The 17,652-nt window shown below is 41.2% G+C and overlaps 1 protein-coding gene across 1 annotated transcript in view; it reads right to left on the bottom strand.

The window, feature by feature from the left end:
• Positions 1-17,652, bottom strand: part of LOC122794867 (protein ABHD1-like) — a 406,644-nt gene that overhangs the window by 221,999 nt on the left and 166,993 nt on the right. The window contains exon 4 of the mRNA XM_044063466.1: positions 12,104-12,286. Within this exon, the coding sequence (XP_043919401.1) occupies positions 12,104-12,286 (183 nt within the window). The remainder of the gene's footprint in view (positions 1-12,103; positions 12,287-17,652) is intronic.

Here is a 17,652-nt window from a genome sequence, read left to right as displayed (position 1 = left end):
GGACTACCCAAGGATAGAAGCAGAACCTTTGAGAGGCAGGAAAAGGCTGGATGACAATAATGGTCTGAAAAGGCCTTAACAATAAAAAATGAAAAAGATGACAAGAGCAGGGAAGAAATAAAGACTTAATATCGCAAGGAAAAATAAAAGGAAAGAAAATGGAGCTTAGGGAATGCTGATGCCCTGAACAAAGAAGGAATGAGATTTTTTTTTAAAATGTCATTGTCATTGAAAATTGGAAAACAATAAAGGGAAACCCCAAAATGAGCATGACTGGCAAAAAATTCAATGTAACACGAAGTTAGAAATGGGTAGAAATAAGGTAAAGTAAAAGAGCAAAGAAAGACATGGGAAAGTAGGGACTGATGGATATTTGTCTGGAGCCTTACAGAAGAAAACAAGGAGTCACATTCCTTATGGGGAAAAGGGAAGAAAGGAGCAGGTTAGATTAAAGAGTGGCAAGAAGTGCAGCAAAAAAAAAATAGGTAGAAATGTTGAATATAAAGGACAGAATGGCATCAGGCCATGTAGCTATAGCAACATTATTCAGCAATGGAAGTAAAATAAATAAGGTGTTCACTGTAAGTGAGATGAAAGGAAATGGAAAAAAAAACGGAAGGAATGAAATGCTAAGGAAACAGGATAACAGAAGAACATTAAACAAGGAAGGAAATATGGGGTAAACTGGCAGTGACGGATAAAAGCCAGAGAGAGGTCAGAAGCTGGTTAGTTTAGGTGGCAGGAAGACTTAGGACAGTATAGAAAAAGTAAGGAAGTTAGAAGGAGAATTTTAAAGAATCTCAGCAGATGTGGATGAAAGGGGAGAAAGAGAGCAACTAAGAATACAATAAGATTCAATAAAGTGTGATATATAGGCTCATTATTGAAATGCTGGCAGTCAAAATGCAGAGTGCCAAAAAGCCCCCTCCCCAAAAGGCAGAAAACTTGGAGAAGAGCGAATCTCGAAAAATCGCTTTTCTCCTAAAACTTCATTTTATGGGGGACGGGCGCAGTGCACCTATCCATGTAGGAAGCAAGCCCCTCCCCTCTAAACTTATATACCAAGATCACCATCTCTCAGACAAAAAAAGGGAATATTTTGAAAAACGGCATCTCAGGCTTGGTATATATGCAAGTCTGATCTTTTGACTATTCAGTGTCTGTGTTTTTGGACTCACTTTAGCGGGTCTTGACATTTCAAATGGTTACCAATATACAGCTATGACAAACCAAAAGGACTTTACCACAGATAATGAAATGGTAAGCATATCAGTGTGGAAACAAGGAGAGAGCACAAGAAAATTACTAGGATGAAGTGTGAAGCAAAGAAAGGAACAAATGTAGGTGTGAAAGGTGAGGAAGGCAACTAAGTGACTTGAAATGGAGAAGGGTATAGGATTGGAATTAATAAGTTTTAGAAGTCAGTGATACCCCACTAAAAACAACAAGGAGGTGGGTAAAGGCTACAAATGGAGATGGTGGGGCTTACAAGATGTGGTCAGGCAGACATTTGACAAGGAAATAGAGGCAAGAGGTGTGTAAGGGCAATAAGAGATGAAAAGATGGAAGGCAGCAGGACTAGATGGACTAGATGGATTTCCTATTGAGAACTATATAAGACAGTGGAAGAAGAAATCAAGAAGAAACTGACTAGGATGTTAAACAGCTGTAATGCACAAGAACAGACGACCACTACTGACAAAGGCAAAAGTAGTTCTGCTTCCTAGGGAATGCTTAGAGGTCATGTTTCCAAGGCCTTCAGAAAAGTACTGTTGCCAAATGTAGACACTACAAGCACAGCAAAGATCATAGCTAGCAAACTTGCAAGAATTTTAATAAAATATATACAAAAAGGGCAAGTGGGCATTTGTCCAATGGAAGCTTTCAACTGATAGCTTGTGGTTAGTGCTAACATTCACGGAGAAGTGTGTGGGTGGGGGTGGGGATCAAGGGATGGAGTGATGATGCCTGATATTTAAAAAGCATTCCATTCTCCTGAAATCCTTAAGGAAGCTGGGGTGGGTAATGGCAATATATAACGGTCAAAAAACTACCAAGCTAATACAATGTCAGGTAATGAAGTTAGCTGAGGGTACAGGGGAGCTGTCTACTCTCACTAAGTTTATTCACATTAGTGATGCAAATTCTGGCAATGAGGGTCATGCAAAATCTAAAAGTAATGGAAAGGGTAGGACAGGAGAAGCACATTTCAGTGTATTCACAATGACTGCATCACATGTTAGAGGACAATGATAGAGCAGTGAAGGTAGTGGTGGGGCATTTTGGCAGATTAAGAAAAGCAGCTAACAGACATTATGAATAAGGCATCAGCAAAGAAAATGGAGAAGGAATAAAATAGAAACCAGGTCAAAACAGTTGTGTACAGAAGTGTGGGGAAAACTGCATGCAAAAGGAAGGAGGAAGAACTATACAAAACTAAAACAAGAAATAGAAGGAGACCTGTGTGAATCAAAAGGGAAAGGGTATATGATGACGATGATGTGAAAAGTAATAAAGATGATGCTAAATCCAACAGTGGGGTACCTGCTGAGGCAACTACCAATAGCAAGTAATAAGAAGACACTCAAAGAACATGCAAAACACTTGTGTTGGATGCATTTGGAAATGGGAGCCAACAAGAGTGGCAAAAAGTTAAAAAAATATATTATATATTATATAGTAACAGAAACAGAGGGAAGGAAACCACCACATTTCCAGACATATGCAGCTGCATACAATGTTCAGCACTGACATAAGGCTAGGCAGAAGACAGTATTAGATTAGGTCTGTATGAAAGAACAGAGGAGGACGAGAAAAGGGGAAGGATTAAAGTTGTCATGATGTTATGTAACCCGATTTGTAAGAATATAACTTTGTCAGTAGATCAGTATTTACTAGGAATGGGAGAGAAGATGGACATTAGTAGGGGATTACAGGAACTAGAGTGGATAGTTACTTTAAGAAAACAATTTCAACGAAATGGGAAAAAAAGGACAGTCCAAGAATACAAGACCTGAGGAGGTTAATAGTGGAGCAAAGGAGAGAGGAGGAATGCATTAGGGTGGAAGAATGTATCCCAAGTATGTTGCCAGATGGCCTCCTTGGCTAAGATATACTGAAGGTCATTTAGATAAACTGTTGGGGGTACCTGAAGGGGTACAGGAGGGTTCAGATTGGTGTAACTTGTTACAAAATCTTTTGTTTAGATTGTAAATAGATGTTTAGGTACAGAAAGATAATTTTTGGACAGTTGTAATCTAGGTATTGATATGTGTAAACGTTTATATTTTTAAGGTTCTTTATATACTAATTATTTTGCAAAGTTGTAACTGAGTTGGTAAAAATTGAAAAACTATGAAATGGGATGTTCATATTGTTATTAATAAAGGTGCGACTGTAGACTTAGAAAATCTTCCAGTGGACAAAACTTCAAGAAAAAAGAACAAATGGGAGGCATGAGGTAGGAAACAAGACTGTAAGGAGAACCATGTAAAAGAGAAGTGCTAAAAAAAGAAATCGAGAAAAGATTCTAGAAGGTAAATATATAACGAACCTGGGTCATGTGCTCTAAAAAGCCTGAGCAGAAAAAGTGACTATAAGAGGAGAAGATGAAAAGTTTGGGAAAGAGATATCTGGACAAGGGTAGCAGAAATGGAGGGAACACTTGAGGAAATCAGAGGGAATCCAGGAAGAAGGAACCCCGAAAAAACAAATACAAGAGAAGGCACTGGTAAAAAATGGGCAGACTGGAATGGAAAGAGCATTGGAAAAAATATTCAGGGACATAAGGAAAAAGAGGAGGGGAAAATGAAATGCAGAAACTGAAAGATGCAAATAATAAAAATAAACCAGAGGAAAACAAAGCCCAAACTGTTTTAAAAGTCTAGTAGTTTTAAAGTATGAGTAAATCAGAGTAAAACATCTCTAACTTTTTTTCAATTAACCAGCATCGAAGTAAAACTTTCAAATATTTTCTCAATAAAAACAATGTTCTCAAGAAAATATTTGAAAGTTTTACTTAGATGCTGGTTAATCGAAAAACGGTTAGAGATTTTTAACTCTGATTTACTAATTTGCTAAAACTACTAGACTTTTAAAACAGCTTGGGCTTCGTTTTCCTCTTGTTTATTTTTAATAGTTCTGGCATGTTTCAAAAAGTGGCAAACCACCTAAGAACACCCACATACCAAGGAACCAGACGTGGGCAAAGTGTTGTGTATTTTAAACATAAAACTGAAAGATGCAGGAAAGATGGAGGAAGTCTGGGAAAGGAGAGATGAAGAATCAAAGGAAGCAAGAACAATAACGGCAGCATTGAAGTTACTACAACCCACATAGGACCAAGAGCTCGGATTATGGATGGTCTACACAAGCAACAGGTTAGAGGAGGAAAAGTGGAAGGAGAGCTTCGGGTACTGGCAAGAAATTGTATGGTACATATATATATGTTTTGGGAATGTGGGTAGGCAAATCAGTAAGATGGAGACTCTGCCTAACCAGACTGCACAAGGGAAAGGAAGAATGAAAAATAGAACATGGAAACAAATCTTCCCACTAATGTGTGGGTGGCACAAAAAAAATTCACACTGTAGTGAAGTCTAAAGGGGAGAAGCAGGGAAAAAAATATAATGTGCAGGAATTCAACATAATCATCTCAAAAAATATATATATCAGAGAACTTAAAATGGAGAGGAGAACCTGAACTTTTCTACCACCCCTGCATTATTTCTTGTAGCTATGATTTTCCCATGACCCCACAAACCAAGTTGATCATTGGTCCTGCATACTCAGTGGGTCACATCTTGTGTGACATCTGGCTGATGATGTGTGGTGATGCCCTGTCAGATAACAGTTATTGGTCTCATTTACAGCATATTTGGTGAGAGCTCTGCTCACCTGGATACTTCTGTGTCTTACTGTTTTATTGCCCAGACTTTCAATAGCAGATCAGGCAGCCATACTGCCTAATAAAGCTGGTACACCATCTGTATGTGAAACAGAGCAGCTGATGGGGACATAGCTCCTAGTATCAGTTTACATCTTGAGCGAGGTGATATTTGGCTTTTCTTCTCAGTCACAAGAACAAATTGCCCAAGGGCATGTCTGTAATCAGCATGAGATAGCAGGCACAGGTTATGCTGTACATGATGAGGTACTTGTCCTACAGTGAGTCTGTAATGCTGTTTTGGTTACACTGGATGCCTTTTCCCTTGCTTGGGTCTTCTCATAAACAGAGGAAAGGCAATAAGCCTCACTTAGGTTCATAGGTTCATAGATTCATACTAGGCTATCTGCCCTAGGGCATTTATAAGCCTAGCCAGAGTGTGTTTGGCTTTCGCCACCCATTTTAAATTAATTTTGCTATGCCCTTTTTCGAGGTTAGTATACTGTGCCTCTGTCTAACAGTGACACAGAAGTGATACCCGGGGTAAACCTACGATCTCCCATCCACTCATCAAGATTCCTCTTGAAGAGAGTCAATGAGGGACTCTGCCTAACCTGGACTGGGACTTTATTCCAGAGTGAAGGGAGCCTCTGGGTTATGAATCTGTCCCTCCAGCATATCCTATTTATTTCAGTGCTGAAGTTCAAGTCTCTTGAGCGCGTAGCTCGATGGGATTTGGATTTTCTGAGGTGCAGCATGTCCATTCATTCTGGGTTGGACATGGCTTTATACGTCAGGCACAGATCGCCTCTGAGCAGGTGGTATGCCACTGAGTAGAGCTGGAGTTTCTTTAACCGGGCAGCATATGGCATCTGTTTGAGGCCTTTGATCCTCTTGGTGAGGTACTTTTGGGGTCTTTCCAGTTGCTGCAGGTGTCTGGTAAGGAACATCCTAAAAGGGGCATTGTACTAAATTATGGGCCTGATGAGGGATGAGTAAAGAGGCATGATGACCTCCCCTGATCTAGATGTGAATCCCTTCATGATTAGGTGGGCTATATAAAATGTTTTTCTAACCACTTTGGCCACGTGGTTGTCAAATGAGAGATTGCTATCAACTTGGGTCCCCAGGTCCCTATTTACTTCTTCTGTACTTAATGGATTACCACCTATGTGGTAATTTGTGGGCACTTTGTTTTTGCCAAAGGGGATGACTATACACTTTTTGGCGTTTAGCTTGAGGCCATGGCTCTGGCACCAGCTGTCTGTTTCTATGAGGCCCTTTTGGAGGATGCTTGTGTCGGCTGGAGAGTCGATTATGGCGCCCAGTTTGCAGTCATCTGCGAACTTGGTCAGTAACAGTCCTTCCGTGTTGGCCTGTACCTCCGAGAAATATATACCGAACAAGAGAAGTCCAAGGACTGAGCCTTGTGGGACGCTACTTGTAACTGGTTTGGAGTCTGACATGGATCCAGCAATTCTAACCATGTGGGTTCTGTCCTTGAGCCAGTTTGCATCCCATCTAGTGACATAGGGGTTTATATTTAAGCTGGTGAGCTTATCTATAATGCCTGAGTGGGGTATTGTATCGAAGGCTTTTGCGAGGTCCAGGTAGGCTGTGTGGACCACCTTCCCCTCGTCAATGGCCTTGGTGTCTGTTTCAAAGAAATCAACCAGGTTTAAGAGGCAGGATCTGCCCTTAACAAACCAAACTGGGTAGGATCCAGTGTCTGTAGGTCCCCAATATCTTTATTTATGAGGTCCATGATGATCCTTTCCATAGCTTTGCAGACCAAGCTAGTCAGGCTTATGGGGCGATAGTTTCCAGGATCTGTTGAGGCACCACCTTTGTGGAGAGGGACCACTGTTGCTGTACGTCACTCTTTGGGTACATATCCTGTAGTAAGGCTGAAATTGAACAGTAGTTTTATGTTTGAGTTTAGCTCTTCTTGGAGTTCATGTAGGATGCAGCCTGGGACACTGTCTGGTCCCATTGATGCTGTGTTTTTTGCTTTGGAGAGAGCGGCTCTTACCTGAGCATCCGAGATGTCAGGGGGGGCAGCACTCTGCTGGGATAGATATTTGCCCTTTTGGTGGGGAGGGGGGGTGAGAAGTTTGCGCTGAACCTGTCAGCTAGGATGTTGGCAATGTCTGTGGGTTTTGTGTATTTTTTGTCATTTTGGACTAATTCTGAGCATATCTGGGAATTCCCACACAGGTTCCTAACATAACTAAAGAAAGCCTTGTGATTATCCTTAGTGTCCTGTGCAATTTTTCTCTCGAAGCTGGCCTTAGACGATTTTATGAGTGCTCGTAGTTTTTTGCTAATACTGATCAGAGATGCCCTCCCTTTTTGGGATTTTGCTCTATCATATAGTAGCTTCCTCCTTCTATTGTATAGTTTGTTTATGGCTGGGGTCCACCAGACAGGACGTCTGCCTTTGGAGGATTGGGTCTTGGTTTTATTTGGGATTGCATGATCCATGCATTCCTGAAGGTGTTCATAGAATGCGTTTATAAAGGATTCTGCGGTCTGGGCCATACTTTCCACAGGCCCTGGGGCTTTGAAGGATTCCACCTCGGTTTTGAGGAGTGTGAAATTTGCTTTAGAGAAGTTTTTCACTGTGGTTTTCTGGGCAGGGGGTGGGGTCGGGATGTGAATATCCAGTGAGATTAGTTTATGGTCTGATCTTACCAGTGAGGGATACACTTCTGGTCTGGAGCATAGAGTCCCCATGTTGGTGATGATCAGGTCCAGTATGTTTTCCCCTCTTGTGGGAGTGGTAACAAGTTGTTCCATAGCATTTGAGTTTATAAATTCTAGGAACCTTTGGGCTAGGGTGTTGGAGCTAGAGTAATGCTCCCAGTCTATGTTTGGGTAGTTGAAGTCGCCCAATATAATGGTATTTGGAGAGACCTTCATATTTTCCAGTGTTCTTAGGAAGGCCGAGTGGGGTTCCTGGGTTTGGGAGGATGGTTTGTAGCAGGCTATAAACTGGAAGGCAGTTTTACCCACTGTTAGTTGCACATGGATAGTCTCTGATGCTTCGTGCTGTGCCACCAACCTGGAGGTGTGGGTATCTTTGATGAATATTGATACTCCCCCTCCTTTTGTGGTTCGGTCCAAGTTTTGGGGCCAAAAAGCATGGTATGAGGTATAACCTGGTAGTGCTGGGGTGCTCTTGGGAGCCTTGAACCAGGTTTCTGTTACTGCACAGATATCAATGGTCTCCATGCTAAGGAGAGTTTTGAGTGCGTGCATCTTGAGGTTTAGACTTCTGGCGGTGAGTAGCATTACTCTTAGTTTCTTATCCCTTGTGATACCTATGGAGGTGGGTTTGTCTTTTGAGCCTTGCCTAAAAGGCACTATGGGGTAGCAAGAGCCTTTGCCAATATCCAAAGCCCAGGGTGACAGGTGCAAGCCGCCCCTAGCTAAGCATCGTGGCTTGTCGAGCATGTCATCCCAGGCAGACAGGCATCCCCTTTGAATGACACCAATACTTAAGCCAATTGTTGAAATTGATCATCTTGTCTTCATACTGTGGCATCATTCTTGGTGAGGGTAAGATGCTACTCAAGGTCAGGGTCATACCGGCCTGGGCTACATGCTTAGAGAGCTCCTCTATGTCTATTTTCATGTAATCCAGGGAGGTACGTCTCAGGTCATTCACACCAGCATGGACAATGACTGAGTCATATTTGTACTTGCCTTGGAGTGACCTGAGTGCTTGTGTTATGTGGCGGATCCTAGCGCCCGACAGGCTGCTCACCGTGACCTTCTCCTTGTTCAGCCTGGTGAGCGGGACGTCAGTGTGCCTGACGATAGAGTCACCTATTACAAGTGTATCAGGTGTGTTGTTTAGCCTTAAGGGCTGTGACTGTTCGGCACACTGGCTTTGTGAGCTATGTGTTGCACATGTTTTGTTCTGGGGTAGCGTTGCTTGGGTGTATGCTTTGGAGGTCTCTGCTGCTTAGGTAGATTTTATTTAGAGCCTCGAGTATGTTTTGTGTGTTTATGTGTTTGGTTTGCTGTCGTGGTAGGTCTATGTGATACTGGAATTGTAGTGAGTGTGGTTTCCTTCTCCTCCTGACTGGTTACACCAGTACTGAGTTGAGAGAGCTTAGCCTCCAGTTTGCTATATGGTTGCATCTCTCACATGTGTTGGAATTTGTTGGGAGGAGGAGAGGGTTGTCTGTGTACATGAGGCAGTTGTAACATTGCCTCAAGATTCCCAGATTCACCAGCTGGACCGGAGAGGAGATTGACAACTGACCCTTGGACATGCTAGAATAGTATTGGGAATTCCTTTATAATTGAAAAAAGGGCCAATGGGGAACAAGTTACTCAAGGGGAGTTTGTGAGGGTGTAGTGCTTTTAATTTTTTAGTGCTGACTTATATAATTGCTTTAGTGAGCAAGTGCCAGGTAACTTAAATGCAATGTGTTACAGGTAACTTAAATGCAAAAACGACAAACAGTAACTTTCTTTCAAGTGAAACAAGGAAATAAGTACAGTAAGCAATGCATATATCACTAGGGATCCACAGAAACGCTGAAAAGCCACATTTTAGGTGGAATTAGCGTTTCAGGGAAATAACAAGCAAACAAACAATAAGCATACAAACAAAGCTAGATTCAGCAGGCCTGGATCTAGTCTATGCTACAGCAAACAATGTGTACCAATTTCAGTAAGAAACAGTTCAAATATGCAGACACTATAAGCCTTTAACCAGAAATTCCCAGCTCAGAAGGGCAGAGTCCAGCCTCTCCTCCCACAAGAGTGCAGACCACAAACCTTCTTAATGTAAAATAACTGGCCTGAAGCCCAAGTGCTTAAACCAGAACTAATACACTTTTAGAATAACAGACACTGAGCCCTCAATCAGCAGTTCCCAACTTAGAAGGATGTAAGCTACCTGTCCTGCCACCACAGTGCAGGCCACAAACCTTCCTAATGTAAAACAACTGGTCTGAAGCCCAAGTGCTCACTTAGAAACTATGTGCTGTTACTGAACGTTTTTACTGAACTAGTATCGTAACTTTCACAATCTTCCAAAGCAGCTCTCTTGTACCAGGTGTGCAGCTGGAAATTTATATTTTGTACTTAAATCTCATGGTGTTATCCCCACCACACACCTATCATTTAAAAAATATACTCAATCCTCAAAATGTTGCCCTTATACACTTATGAGAGGGACTCATTATTTTCTACTGATGCCACTTATGAACATACAAAAGGCTACTTTTGCTGGTGCATTCCTATCAGGTAATAATACCTCTCTACAACAGGCACTAATTTAGAGAGTTCTAAACATTCTGTGCTATTTGAGCTATAACTTCTCTGAGAACTGCTCAGAAAAGATGTATTCATTTGAGTACACTGACTATGCCTAAATGCACCCATGTCTTGTACATATAAAACAGTTTTCATATTGTGACATATTTTTGTATACTTTATTGCACAAATTAAAACCAATTTCTATTATAACAAACCTACTAATGTTTTACAATGACATCTTGCTAGTATGTTTACTATCCTTACTGTTGTTTTGCTGCATTACCAAAGTACATACTCTCTTTGTTGCTCTGAATAAAGTTGCATATGAAGAGTGTTGTAGTATATGTTGTTGCCTAATAGCCTACATAGTGGCTAAAAATAGACCTTAGATCAATCTACTTACTCTTTTAACAAAATTAAATGAAACATTAATTGTGTCAATTTGTCCTTTGGATGAGATGTTAATCCAAGACCACATCTGTCCGAACTGGTGGTGGTAGCTCAGGTGAATGTAAAAGATCCCATGGCACCTATCAAAAAAAGCAAGGGGAAGTTCCTTAACGCCCTGAGCAAATTTTCCCTAGTAGTATAAATACCACCTTGGGTCTCCCCTGAAAAGTGGCTATTAGCCTAGGGGGCAAACCCAGTCAAAAAAGGACAGATAGACAAATAGATTGTAGCTTATATGACTTATCTATTTCTATATCCATTTATCTATCTATCTATCTATCTATCTATCTATCTATCTATCTATCTATCTATCTATCTATCTATCTATCTATCTATCTATCTGTAGCAACCCACAAGAGGAAAGCTGAAAAGATATCAAACTTAGTCTCACTGGAAGCAAGAAAGCAGCATGTCACACATCCACTGTGCTGAAGGATTCAAGCAAATATCTTATTGCGGATAGCAGTTTGGTCTACAAGGTACACTGTAGAAACTGGGTAATGGTGGGTCTAGTCTGAGCCTAGTCTGCTGTGCCACTGAAAGATCAAAGCATATGGGGGAATCTTAAGAATATGGGTTGGTGTGACCATGATGAATAAAAAGCAGTGGACAAGAAGCATGTCCAAGCTGTAACAAATGGCTCCATGTACCAGCTGTCATAAATCAGTCAATAAATTAATTAATTAATGTATCTGCCCGAAACTCTAAGCTTGTGTGTGAGGTATGCAAGGAATGTTACATGCCCTCTAAGCAGCACACATGCTGCAATCCCATCACTTCTTAACTACATTGTGAATGAAAAAAACATAGGTAATCCAGAAAGCCTGAGTCAGGTCTGGTAGCCCATTTATGACATAGAGGGTGAAAGGACTAACAAGAAAGAGTACAAAGTGATAAAACCACTTAGTTAGCAGATCTAGGAGATTCTCTCTCTGATGCCCTCCCTTTTATGAGGAATAAAGATGCCTTGTTGAGGTTTCAAGTAATTTATTCAGTTATGTACGTAGACAGACAACTGTTTTTGCTCTCTCATTTTATTAACTAGACTCCTGGAGCTATACAACATCACTACTTCCTGTTTATTCAAAGAGGATAACCTGCCTTTCCTTATCCATCTTTATAGTATTATAGTATTTTACCTGCCACCATTCAAAATATCTTCCATCTGCTTCATGTAAACTACTGTTGCCACTTTCATTAACCTGCTGTTACTGTATATTAGAGGACAGGAATCCATACCTGTTGCTTTAAAATGTGAGTAGTTACCATACCCACAATTTCACTACTGTACTTTTTACTATCATTTCCTTTCTGCACCAAGATGTCATCCTACATGTTGCATTTGTCCAATTAATGTTCTGCTTCTTATACCTTTTAAGGACCACTTCCATCCCATTAACTGTATTTGAGGCATGTTGGCTACTGTTTCACATCACCACTTCTCAGATTTTTACATTATGGTGTTTCCCAGTGCCCTTATGTGTTCCTTACCTGTAGGCCTTAAATGCAACTTCTTGCACTAAGTGCAGCACATATGTCTCATTGCTGGTCCCAGTTAGTCCTGGTAGGATCAGTACTGTAGGTCTTAAAGAGGAATCTACATACTGGTGGCTGCAAACATTATCCAACCAGTCTAGTGCGATCTGCCCTCCATCTGGTGTTCGGATCCGCTCACTGTTAAAAGGAAAAAAAAAGGGATAATGAAAGAAATAATCAGTGAACACTGTCCATATTCACTCGTGCTCTGTAGTTTATTATTGTAAAATCAGCTATGTTTTTGTGGTTTCAAAAACAGCCAGCCTTTCTTAAGAAAACCTTTGTGAAAAGACCTTATCAAAAGGTATTCAGACTGCATGTAGTGTAATTCAGTCATGTTTATTATGGAAATATTCTACCAGTTTTCTCATCACAGGGGGTAACTTGCTTTCAGCTGATAAATATAGACCTCCCAAATGATACTGACAATACATCTTATTACTTTTATGCTGACTGTATTATAATGTATACAGTCTGTAACATGACTCACTTGTCTACTTCCTAATTTGTATTGAAGGATGCATAAACCCTGAAAGCCTTGGAAAAAGAAACATACATGCCCATTTTTTTCTCATGATGCATCTCAGTCCCCATTTGCTCCTTACTTTGGCTGTTACTGGGATGTCTGACACTTCTTTCTCCAGTCTTTACTGGCCTCAAGGCCAGTTCCCATACTTACAAGCCAAAACAATTAGTGAAAAGGTCACACAGAAAAAACAATCAGTAAAAACCTTGAGGCTTAATTTTTTACCCTTGTATGAGGTATAACCTGGTAGTGCTGGGGTGCTCTCGGGAGCCTTGAACCAGGTTTCTGTTACTGCACAGATATTGATGTTCTCCATGTTAAGGAGAGTTTTGAGTGCGTGCATCTTGAGGTTTAGACTTCTGGCGTTGAGTAGCATTACTCTTAGTTTCTTATCCCTTGTGATACCTATGGAGGTGGGTTTGTCTTTTGAGCTTGCATAAAAAAGGCACTATGGGGGTAGCAAGACCCTTTGCCAATATCCGAAAGCCCAGGGGTGACAGGTGCAAGCCGTCCCTAGCGAAGCATCGTGGCTTGTCGAGCATGTCATCCCGGCTGACAGGCATTGATCCCCTTTGAATGACACCAATACTTAAGCCAATTGTTGAAATTGATCATCTTGTCTTCATATTGTGGCATCATTCTTGGTGAGGGTAAGATGCTACTCAAGGTCAGGGTCATACCGGCCTGGGCTACATGCTCAGAGAGCTCCTCTATGTCTATTTTCATGTAGTGCAGGGAGGTACGCCTCAGGTCATTCACACCAGCATGGACAATGACTGAGTCATATTTGTACTTGCCTTGGAGTGACCTGAGTGCTTGTGTTATGTGGTGGATCCTAGCCCGACAGGCAGCTCACCGTGACCTTCTCCTTGTTCAGCCTGGTGAGCGGGACGCCAGTGTGCTTGACGATAGAGTCACCTATTACAAGTGTATCAGGTGTGTTGTTTAGCCTTAAGGGCTGTGACTGTTCGGCACACTGGCTTTGTGAGCTATGTGTTGCACATGTTTTGTTTTGGGGTAGCGGTTGCTTGGGTGTATGCTGGAGGTCTCTGCTGCTTAGGCAGATTTTTATTTAGAGCCTCCAGTATGTTTTTGTGTGTTTATGTGTTTGGTTTGCTGTTGTGGTAGGTCTATGTGAGACTGGAATTGTAGTGAGTGTGGTTTCCTTCTCCTCCTGACTGGTTACGCCAGTACTGAGTTGAGAGAGCTTAGCCTCCAGTTTGGCTATATGGTTGCATCTCTCACATGTGTTGGAATTTGTTGGGAGGAGGAGAGGGTTGTCTGTGTACATGAGGCAGTTGTAACATTGCCTCAAGATTCCCAGATTCACCAGCTGGACCGAGAGGAGATTGACAACTGACCTTTGGACATGCTAGAATAGTATTGGGAATTCCTTTATAATTGAAAAAAAGTGCCAATGGGGAGCAAGGTACTCAAGGGGAGTTTGTGAGGGTGTAGTGCTTTTAATTTTTTAGTGCTGACTTATATAATTGCTTTAGTGAGCAAGTGCCAGGTAACTTAAATGCAATGTGTTACAGGTAACTTAAATGCAAAAACGACAAACAGTAGCTTTCTTTCAAGTGAAACAAGGAAATAAGTACAGTAAGCAATGCATATATCACTAGGGATCCACAGAAACGCTGAAAAGCCGCATTTTAGGTGGAATTAGCATTTCAGGGAAATAACAAGCAAACAAACAACAAGCATACAAACAAAGCTAGATTCAGCAGGCCTGGATCTAGTCTATGCTACAGCAAACAATGTGTACCAATTTCAGTAAGAAACAGTTCAAATATGCAGGCACTATAAGCCTTTAACCAGAAATTCCCAGCTCAGAAGGGCAGAGTCCAGCCTCTCCTCCCAGAAGAGTGCAGACCACAAACCTTCTTAATGTAAAATAACTGGCCTGAAGCCCAAGTGCTTAAACCAGAACTAATACACTTTTAGAATAACAGACACTGAGCCTCAATCAGCATTTCCCAACTTAGAAGGATGTAAGCTACCTGTCCTGCCACCACAGTGCAGGCCACAAACCTTCCTAATGTAAAACAACTGGTTTGAAGCCCAAGTGCTCACTTAGAAACTATGTGCTGTTACTGAACGTTTTTACTGAACTAGTATCGTAACTTTCACATAATGTTCCAAAGCAGCTCTCTTGTTCCAGGTGTGCAGCTGGAAATTTATATTTTGTACTTAAATCTCATGGTGTTATCCCCACCACACACCTATCATTTAAAAAATATACTCAATCCTCAAAATGTTGCCCTTATACACTTATGAGAGGGACTCATTATTTTCTACTGATGCCACTTATGAACATACAAAAGGCTATTTTTGCTGGTGCATTCCTATCAGGTAATAATACCTCTCTACAACAGGCACTAATTTAGAGAGTTCTAAACATTCTGTGCTATTTGAGCTATAACTTCTCTGAGAACTGCTCAGAAAAGATGTATTCATTTGAGTACACTGATTATGCCTAAATGCACCCATGTCTTGTACATATAAAACAGTTTTCATATTGCGACATATTTTTGTATACTTTATTGCACAAATTAAAACCAATTTCTATTATAACAAACCTACTAATGTTTTACAATGACATCTTGCTAGTATGTTTACTATCCTTACTGTTGTTTTGCTGCATTACCAAAGTACATACTCTCTTTGTTGCTCTGAATAAAGTTGCATATGGAGAGTGTTGTAGTATATGTTGTTGCCTAATAGCCTACATAGTGGCTAAAAATAGACCTTAGATCAATCCACTTACTCTTTTAACAAAATTAAATGAAACATTAAATGTGTCAATTTGTCCTTTGGATGAGATGTTAATCCAAGACCACATCTGTCCGAACTGGAGGTGGTAGCTCAGGTGAATGTAAAAGATCCCATGGCACCTATCAAAAAAAGTAAGGGGAAGTTCCTTAACGCCCTGGACAAATTTTCCCTAGTAGTATAAATACCACCTTGGGTCTCCCCTGAAAAGTGGCTATTAGCCTAGGGGGCAAACCCAGTCAAAAAAGGATAGAGAGACAAATAGATTGTAGCTTATATGACTTATCTATCTATATATCCATTTATCTATCTATCTATCTATCTATCTATCTATCTATCTATCTATCTATCTATCTATCTATCTATCTATCTATCTATCTATCTATCTATCTATCTATCCATCTGTAGCAACCCAAAAGAGGAAAGCTGAAAAGATATCAAACTTAGTCTCACTGGAAGCAAGAAAGCAGCATGTCACACATCCACTGTGCTGAAGGATTCAAGCAAATATCTTACTGTGGATAGCAGTTTGGTCTACAAGGTGCACTGTAGAAATTGGGTAATGGTGGGTAAGCACCTAGTCTGCTGTGCCACTGAAAGATCAAAGCATATGGGGGAACCTTAAGAATATGGGTTGGTGTGACCATGATGAATAAAAAGCAGTGGACAAGAAGCATGTCCAAGCTGTAACAAATGGCTCCACGTACCAGCTGTCATAAATCAGTCAATAAATTAATTAATTAATGTATCTGCCCGAAACTCTAAGCTTGTGTGTGAGGTATGCAAGGAATGTTACATGCCCTCTAAGCAGCACACCTGCTGCAATCCCATCACTTCTTAACTACGTTGTGAATGAAAAAACATAGGTAATCCAGAAAGCCTGAGTCAGGTCTGGTAGCCCATTTGTGACATAGAGGGTGAAAGGACTAACAAGAAAGAGTACAAAGTGATAAAACCACTTAGTTAGCAGATCTAGGAGATTCTCTGTCTGATGCCCTCCCTTTTGGGAGGAATGAAGATGCCTTGTTGAGGTTTCAAGTAATTTATTCAATTATGTACATAGACAGACAACTGTTTTTGCTCTCTCATTTTATTAACTAGACTCCTGGAGCTATACAACATCACTACTTCCTGTTTATTCAAAGAGGATAAAGTACAGTTTTGTACCTACCATAAATGTAGATGTTCGAGTGCTAATACAGCTGCAGTCATAACAGATGGGTTCTCCTGCCGTCAGACGGGTCCTCGGTCGGCCGAATTCCAAAGTCTAGGTCTGGCGTCGGTTGTTGTCGCTTCTTCCCTGACGTCAGTGCGACAGGGGTATAAAAGAACCAGCCGACGCCATTTTATTCAGTTTTTCTTGCCCCAGATGTCAGGTGCCCCCAGAAGGAAGGCAATACATAAAATTAGGTAATAATGCAATGCAATATAATCAAAAAACAGTAGTTGCAAGCAAATACACCATAAAAGAATACCCCTAGAGGGGAAGGAGGGAGGGAAACCTGGACTGCAGCTGTATTAGCACTCGAACAGCTACATTTATGGTAGGTACAAAACTGTACTATGTTCATCGTGCATACAGCTGCAGTCATAACAGATGGGTAGAATCCCAAAGCTAAGAAAGGGGTGGTAGGCACTAGGTGTAACTAGGAGGAGCCAAAATGCCCTGCAAGACTGCAGTGGCAAAGCCTGCTCTAGATCTGGAGTATAATGGTAGGTTGTAGTGCTTGGAGAAGGTATGCACAGAACTCCAAGTGGCTGCTTCCAAAATATCCTTGGTAGGAACTCCTCTGAGGAAGGCTGCAGAGGTGGCTGTGGCCCTGGTGGAATGAGTTCTAATGCCTGTAGGTACAGTTTTGCCATGAAAGGAATAGCAAAAGCGTATGCAGTGGGCTATCCATTTTGAAATTGTCTGTTTGGAAATTGGCTTTCCTTGAGCTCCTACTGCATAGGCCACAAAGAGCTGTTCTGATTTTCTGAAAGGCTTTGTTCTGTCCAAATGATAACGCAGTTGTCTGTGGATTTCCAAGGAATGTAGTAATCTCTCCCCTTTGTTTTGAGGATTAGGATAAAAAGTAGTAAATGTATGGCCTGATTTAAAGCTACCCTGGATACCACTTTAGGCATAAAGGAGGGGTTGGTTCGTAAGGAAACTCTGTCCTGATGGAAGATGATAAAAGGCTGGACAGCCATGAGAGCCTGT

This window comes from Protopterus annectens, chromosome 2.part1 (assembly GCF_019279795.1).
Source record: "Protopterus annectens isolate FY-2018-M chromosome 2.part1, PAN1.0, whole genome shotgun sequence".
Lineage (NCBI taxonomy): Eukaryota > Metazoa > Chordata > Ceratodontiformes > Protopteridae > Protopterus > Protopterus annectens.
Note: the sequence above shows the minus strand (reverse complement) of the source record. Positions and strands in the feature narration are given on the sequence as shown.